We start from the raw sequence: 8311 nt of genomic DNA, 5'->3' as shown, positions 1-8311 counted from the left end.
GAGTTTGCCCAGTTAATTAAAAAACTTGTTGGTGAGTATGATTAGTAATTCTTTGTAAAGTTTATGAAGTACTTATTGTCGTTAGATAATTATTACTTGATTAGTGTGTGTAATATGTGGATAATTTAATTAGTCTTTGGATTTCTTAATAATTTTATCAAAGGCATTTAATCGTATCATTAAGTATTAATAAGATAATCCAAATGCTCTCAATTGTCTGTAAACTGTTGCATGAAAAGTAGAATGAATAAATTTGTGTATCTGTGCAATCTATACCCATTAATTTGTATAGTGTTTAGGCAATTTTTTAGGTTTGTTTTGGCACAAGGACAATACATAAATGAAATGTAAAACATGTGAATGCAAATGTCCTGCATAGTATCTTAGCTGCAATAGGGATACTTCAGGAAGGTGGTTCTTCACAGTTGTGCAGGCTGTGGTCCTTCAACTACCATGAAAAACCTCATGCTGTGGCAACAGTCTTTACCTGTTCTTTTCACTGTTTCTAACAGTGATTCTTGAAAGGGTTGACAGCACCTGGGAAGAAAACACTGTGGCTTCCTCTTCATTCTTGCTCTGATGCCTGTAGCAAATCGGAGCTCTCAAAAATGGAAGCAAATGGTTGTGCTTGGTCTTCTAGTGTGGCACCCTAATGAGATGAAACATCCTGCTGCCAATAGCGAAGAGCTTTTAGTCTGTACATTCCAGAAGTGCTTCTGACAGATCTAAAAAAGATGAGTTCAAACATACAACACAGAAGCTGATGCATGTGGTGTTCCCTCTGGAACATAAAAGACTGTTCCCTCTGGAAAATGTGAATCCACAGATCAGGGAAGGAAATTAAAAAATCACAGCACCAAACCCATCAGACACACAGAGTAATTGTCACCTCTGTTTGTCTGTTCACAAACAACTTGATGTGTTCCAGTCCATCCAGGGAGGTGGTTTAGTTCTAAAATGACATGTAAACTATTTGCTAGATTTGGCTAGAAGAATTGGCCCCTTTCTGTGTATTATTCTGAGGAAAGGCAAGTGCTTGGTTATTTAAATCACAATGGAGATTAGGGGCAAAGAGAAACTGAAGCCCTTTTGTAATGCCGAAGTGCAGACAATCATGGAATGGTTGAGGTTGGAAAGGACCTCTGGAGGTCCCTTGGTCGAACCCCTCAGCTCAGGCAGGGCAACCTACAACCAGCAATGGCCTGGGGCCATGTCCAGATGGCTTTTAAGTATCTCCAAGGGTAGAGACTCCACATCCTCTTGGGCCATCTGTGTTTCAGTTTGTGCCCACTGTCTCTGGTCCTGTCGCTGGGCACTACTGGAAAGAGCCTGGGTGCCTCTTCTTAATCCCCCTATCTGGTATTTATACACATGGATGAAATTCCCCATAGCCTTCTCTTCTCCAGGCTGAAGGGCCTCAGGCCTTTCAGCCTCTCCTCATACTCCAGTCCCTTCACCACCACCATGGCCCTTTTGTTGCTCTCTCTGTATGTCCCTGTCTCTCTTGTACTGGGGAGCCTAGAACTGGATCCAGTCCTCGATATGGATCTCATCAGTGCTGGTGAGTGGGAAAGCTGATCTCCCTTGTCCTCTGGCAGCACTTCTACAGTCCAGGATATCATTTGCCTTCTTTGTGGCAAGTATGTATGACTGGTTCATACTCAGCTTGGTGTCCACCAGGACCCCCAGTCCTTTCCTGCCAAGTTGTGTTCCAGCTGGTTGGTCCTCAGCCTGTACCTTCCCAGATTCAGGACTTTGAACTTGTTGAATTTCATGAGGTTCCTGTGAGGCCTTTCTCCAGCCTCCATTCTCGAGGTCTGGATGGCAGCACAGTACTCTGGTGTATCAGCAGTTCAGTATTGATCCAGTGTTGACCCTTGGGGTATAGCACCAGTTACCAGTCTCTAACTGATCACCACCCTCTGGGCCTGGCCGTGCAGTTTTCAGTCCTCCTCACTGCTCATCCAGTACTCAGTGAGGGTGTCAAAGACAGTGTCAAAAGCATCACTGAAGTCAAAGCAGGTGATACCCACTTCTCTGCCCTTGGCTACTGAAACAGTAATTTCCTCATAGGAGGTTAATAGACTGGTCTGTGAGCGTAGCTTAATTTTTGTGAGTCCCTGCTGAAATCTTTGTGAAATGCTTTGTGAACGCTTGTTGCTGTGGGACAGGTAGATCACCCAGCTGTTGCATGCAGTGCTCCTGTGTCTGTGCAAAGCATTTCAGTGGTTGAATTGTGAAGCAGAGAGCTGCAGAAAGACCTGCTGCTCCAGTTGGCAGAAAAGATGTAAATGGAAATCATAGTGAATTGCAGATGATAAATCACAGTCTTGTTTAACAGGCAGTGGGAGTGAAATCCAGTTTCTCTCAGAAGCACAGGATGACCCTCAAAAACGAAAACCTGACATCAGAAAAGCCAAGTTACTGCTTGGCTGGGAACCCGTGGTATGTACAGATGAATTACTGTTGTGTGAGAAAACGCCAGGAAACATAGGGGGCTTGAGGGAGAGTCACATAATAACAAGAATTTCCCTTACTGGAATATCTGCCTAACGCCCTCTCCAGAGCAGTTTTAACATTTTAACTTTTTCACTTGCATATTATGAGATTTTACCATTCTGTAAGCCCAATAAATCCTTTGAAGTATATGGCACATAGTTACTTACGTTACCAAGCCCATAGCTAATGGGTTTGCTGGTGTTGCTGCAATCATCACTCCTGTAGCTGGCAACAGGAGTTGGTTTGCTTGGAGAGGCAAGATCTGCCTAATCCCAGGAAAAGGTGTGGCTTTCTTTGCCAGCTTCCCATTCTAACTAGCACAGTGGTTTATAGTCTTTTTTAAATTTGCAGACAAAAATCATTCCAGGAAACATGTGAACCTACCTAGTAAATGTAAGCCTCATAATAGAAATTGGATCCAGACCCTTCTGAAAGGGTTCACAGGGGCATCTGATATTAATAGACCATGTCTGACAGCACAAGGGTGATAGCAAAGTGTTGCAAACATAAAAGGTTTAACTTTTGTATTTCTGGCCTTCTGTGTTTGGCACAGGCAGTAACAAAACGTGCTCCAAAGTAGCAGTACAGTGTTGGTACAGCAAGGCCAACAGTTTCTGTGCTGCTGTTTTTATCTTCCTATACTGGTGATGGTGTCAGCAAGCATGTCAGAGCATATGGCTCCTGAGAAAACAACTCCTCTGTTGTTCCTGTCTTTGTATTCTATGCCTGTATTTAAACACTGCAATTTGTAGGATTACAATTATTTGTAGAGGATTTAAGAATATCAAATGAGATACTGGATGCCAGCTTTATACCATGCTGCAAAAGAGGATCTTTAATCCTTACAAACAGAAGGGGCTTAAATGCTGGGTGTTTGTCTCTTTCAATGCATTAGGAATTGAAAGTAGAATTATGCATGTCTGTTTTGATACTAAACACACCAGTCATAACCATGTGTGAGATTTAAATTTGTTGGGTTTTTTGACTTACTATGTCAGAAAATGTATGTGCTGTTTTAAAGGTCAGCTGCATCAGCAGTGAGGAGATGTAACCAGCATGTGGTGCTGTTAATACTTAGATTGGCTAAGACTGAAACTCCCTGGCTCCCTTGTGATAACTGTTCTATAAAAGATACTGTTGTGAAATAACCTGGTGTGAACCTAGAGTGATACAATTCTCTCCTCACTTTTGGGAACAGGTCCCATTGGAAGAAGGTTTGAATAAAGCAATTCATTACTTCCGTAAAGAACTTGAGTATCAGGCGAACAATCAGTATATTCCCAAACCAAAACCTGCAAGGATGAAAAAAGGAAGAACAAGACATAACTGAAGACTATTAGTTGGACAGGAAATTTCCTGCTTGACATTTGACGGATGTAATTTTTTTTTTATTTTTTTTTTCTTTTTGCGAGAGAAAGACTTTAAAACAGGTATCATGAAGAACGAACTGGAATTTCATTCTGAAGCTTGCTTTAAAGAAGTGGATGTGCCTAAAAATAACATAAATATTCCCTTTCCCTGCAAATCTTGCCTTGCACTTTTTAAATCTGTCTTTTTATGTAAAATAGAGTAGAAGCATCTTTTAGTATCTTCAAGTTTTATATCTTGATGTGAGATCATTTTGTTGTGACTGTCCTTGACAGTTTTATTTACTGGTTTCTTTGTGAAGCTGATGATAAACACAAACGGGATGGAAAATGCCAATTTATTTATAAAATGGGTACTATAAAATATGAGATGTTCTACTATGCCTAAGAAAAAAACTAGTGGTATTGTCAGGTGAGAGACACTGACATCTGCATATAGAAGAGTTTAAAAGAATTCTGTATGAGAGCTTTATGTATTCTTTAAAGGAGAGATTTTTTCAAAGGTTTAGTTTTAGTTGTACACTTGAATTTGAGATATTTTCATTGATTGCCATGGATAAGGATATTTTGAATCACTACTGTGTTGTGCGTACTCTGGGAATAAAGTTAATGTATTATTGGTTACAGTGGTTGAATATGCTATTTTAATAAAATACTGAAACTTCTGTTTACTAGTTTCACGGTTTCACTGTGGGCATTTCTCTGGATTTGCACATCTGTGGATTTATTGTGTATTAATTATAAAGTAGCAGCCTGTAAATAATCCACTCAAAGTTACTAACTTTGGTCTTGCATTGTTTGTCTCTTAACAGATGTATAGTAAGGGCTGCAGGATGTCTGTTGAAATAGATTGGACAAAACCATCCTCATTTACTCTAATCAGGTAGTTGATAGTGATGCAGGAGTGTAATATTTTCTTTGAACCATGGAGCCTAACTTCAGCCTTCCTGAGGAAACACTGAGGAAGTGTTTCTATTTTAAGCAATTACTAAATTTCCAGTAAATGCTTTCAGCTTTGGTAACTATGCCTGTCATCTTAGGAAAAAACAAAAAAGCCCACAACCAAACCAGTCAAACAAAAAGCCCCCTCCAATTCCCCTTATTTTTAATAATTCTCCTAGTTTTTAAAACATATATTGGTATAGTGCCACTCAAAATTGAAAATCCAAAATCTCATCAAGCAAAGTGACTTGACTTTATCTCATTAAAGCTTGATGTTTTTATTAGCCTTTGAGTATCTTTAGGTTGATGGTAAATTGGGAGTTACCAGTAGTGGTGATGTTATGCCCAGCCTTGGGAAGACCCTGAGAGCAGTGTGGCATTTAGGCCCCTTTGTCTGAGCTGTCTGCCAGAGCCTCATGGTGCTTGCATGGCTTGGAGTCTCATCCAGTCTGTCTGATAAAGTGCCCAGTGAATCCAGCAATGGTGGGGTTGCTGCATTCATTGCAGTGCCCTGCCTGGAGTGGGGGCTGCAGGGATTCTTTTAAGACAAAATGGGTTTTTCTTGCTCACAAGTGCACGTTTTCTTCCATTGGAAATCTCCCGTGCAGCTGAGATGGGGAGCCAGGGTGCATTTTTCTGTCTGGATTCAGAGGTGGAATTCAGATATTACACATTACCTCTATCTTTTCACAGCCAAGCAGCTTGAGATCTGCTTTTTTTGTTTGAAGCCTTTTTCTAGATACTTGATCTGGGCCTTTATTCCATACTAAATTGCCTGAAAAGTACACCATGGTGTGCTGCTCCAAATGTGCCTGTAACCTGTCATTACTGAAACACTCACAAAGCACAGCCTCTCCCTGTACTGGAAGCCACAGCTGGACATGTGTGAAAGTAGTGCCCACTTCTTTAGCAGTTCTGTGGAGAGAACTGTTAATCAGCTCCCAGCATGGTGGTTTTAACCTTTAAAACCCTTAAGGTGGAGATTATATTTGGGGGATGATGCTCTTTCTCCTTAGATTTCATTCCTCGTGCAAATTGTGCCATTGAACACCAAACTCTGTGAGGAGATGAGACACAGGTGCAACCCTGGTCCAACATTCAGTGCAACCTTGGAGAGTAAATGGGAGCTCTGGCTGCCGTGTTACTTCCAGGGCTGTTTTTTATTTAATCCAGTGACTTCAGTACTAAGTATGTGAACTTGTACAGGCACAAGCGTGCTGCTACAAACTAGCACAAAACGTGTATGTTCAAGAAAAATAATCTCCCAGGAAGTCTGAACCTTTAGATACAACCAAGAAGGATTTAAAAGCTCTTTAGAATTTTTCACAGGCTGACTTCCTTCATAAAAGGAGCAAATTGAAGAGAGCCAAGTGGCTGGTACCAGTACAACCCATTTGTGGGTGTGTGTGATGCCTCCCACTGGGCCCAAAGGACAAGACTTTCCTCATATACTGTTTCAGAGGTTCCTGGGTCAGCTCCCATACTCTTTCTAAATAGTATCTTCCAACAACAGCAGCTGAGGCAGCTGTTGCCCTTAGGCTTTGAAGCCAGTGACTGGCCTTGGGGCTGATTCGAAAGGCATGAATCATGTTAAAACAGAGTCGGCTGGTGCTTTAGACTGAAAGTCTGGGGTACTTTGAGGTTTTGTCTGGTCTGAACTGAGTCTTCAAGAAGGCAGATGAAGTTTTGCATGTTGGGGCTCTGATCCCATCTGGGGTTAGACATCTCAGCAGCAGAAAGAGGCATCAAGTGTATTGGGAAAAAAAGAGCTGCTGCCTCTCCAGAAGAGCCACTTTTGATGGAGGACAGTAGAATATAGCTCTGAAAGCTTGGAAATAGAGGATTTGGGAGTGTATGAAGCTGAGATATGCTTCCCCCACCCCCCCCGGAAAACTTGAGAATTGGAATTTTCTGCTGTCATCTGCTCTGGCAGACACAGTAAAACTGACATGACCAAACTTGAGGTGCCTGTTTTCTCACAGTGATCTGTACAAATGGGCAGCTCAGCTGGTGTTAGGTACAAGTCCTCCCCTCTCAGTAGGAAATACACAATGCAGCAGAGGGAGCTGGCCAGCTTGGTGCTGGTGAGTGAGACCAGCTTTCCAGAAGGAAAGGTGTGCAAGGCACCCACTGCTGTGTGTTCTTTGATCCTCACAAGGAGGACCACTCCTGCTTCTGGAGGTTACTACAGCATGAGATCCACAGTTGGATTTTTTTTTTTTTTTTTTTTTTTTTTGTGTATGTTTTTTTTTTTTTTTTTTTTGATTTTTGGTGCATGATGTACTTTTCCTTTATTTCTCTATGTAGGCTGCTAAGGGGTATTGTCAGTTACATTGCTAGTCTACAGACAAGCTACAGAGGGGCTTGCAGACCTAATTTATTTTAAGTCATTCCATGAATGTGTAGAGAAGCCTCATGCCTATCTTTTTGCTATATGGGGAAGTAATGATCTAATAGTTTCTGTGTCTAAGGTGTTTGTAGCTTCTCCTAACCTGTACAGACTCTGGTGCGTTTAGTAGCCAGTGAGTTCAGTGCCACCTGGGTATTAAATTGTCTTAATCTATTTTTTTCAGTAAGTTTTTAGAAATGTAGTATATTGGGGAAAAAACTTCACTTTTTGTCAGGGTTTGAATTGAGTTTCAAAGTTGAAAGAGGTATAATTGCCTTAGAGAACAGGCTACAGAGGACAAAATGAGGCTTCGATTAGTTTGATGGATTGAGCCAGTCCCCAGCCTTACTGGTATTGAGTTTAGTGCTACTTGAGGCCAGGAAGTCCCTGAGGGTTGTTAGGGGCTGGTCAGGGGCCACTTGTCCACAGGAAGAAGATGCTTTGTTAACAGCAAGGGAACTGTATACGCGACACTGCTAGCCCTAGCAACCATACATCCCTTCCCTGAAATTGCTGGGAATGTAGCCGCCACAAAGCCGTAGTTCCTCTGATGTGAGCGTTTCCCTGTGCAGGGATTTCAGGTGACCAAAGAGAATGCCTTATTTGCAGCTCTTGACTCCTTAGAGCTACCAGGAAGAGCAGCAATAGTTCTGAAGCAAAGCAGGGCTCCTTCTGTATGGCAGGAGGCTCCTGAGTGCAACTCTGTAGCAACAGGGAGGCTTTGCTAAAATAACACTTCCTATTTCTTGCAAAAAAACCAGATTTTGGTTCTCTGTTCCTTGTCTCAGTCCTCTCGCTTGTTTCATAATAGCAAGTCTGACAAGTCTTTGTCTGTTGCAGTGGTCCAGGCTACCACTGAGTTGACCAAGGAGCCACAAGGCCCTAAAACAGCAGCAGTACTCTGGTGGGCAGATGTCAGTGTATAGAGGTGCCTTCTTGGTTAGGGTGACTTCCCTTAGGCCTCCGTTCTTGTTATGTAGATTACCCTTTGTTATGCAGATTATCCTTTGATGGTTGGCCCATTGGCCCTCCACCTCTTTCTGCCTTACATAGTTCCAGTTCCAGAATGTTCTCCTTTCCTCGACACCCCATTGGCCTTGTATTCCAACCCCTC

At 42.1% G+C, this 8311-nt stretch overlaps 1 protein-coding gene across 1 annotated transcript in view; it reads left to right on the top strand.

Moving 5' to 3' along the window:
* UXS1 (UDP-glucuronate decarboxylase 1) overlaps positions 1–4543 on the top strand; it is a gene marked incomplete at its 5' end in the record, with an annotated part of 56767 nt that extends 52224 nt beyond the window's left edge. Inside the window, 3 exons of the mRNA XM_008635837.2 lie at positions 4–31; positions 2342–2445; positions 3698–4543. Coding sequence (XP_008634059.2) covers positions 4–31; positions 2342–2445; positions 3698–3829 — 264 coding nt within the window. The remainder of the gene's footprint in view (positions 1–3; positions 32–2341; positions 2446–3697) is intronic.
* Between the last annotated feature and the right edge of the window lie 3768 nt (positions 4544–8311).

Source organism: Corvus brachyrhynchos, unplaced genomic scaffold (assembly GCF_000691975.1).
Source record: "Corvus brachyrhynchos isolate BGI_N302 unplaced genomic scaffold, ASM69197v1 scaffold83, whole genome shotgun sequence".
Classification (NCBI taxonomy): domain Eukaryota; kingdom Metazoa; phylum Chordata; class Aves; order Passeriformes; family Corvidae; genus Corvus; species Corvus brachyrhynchos.
This window is presented reverse-complemented; position numbering and strand designations above follow the sequence as displayed.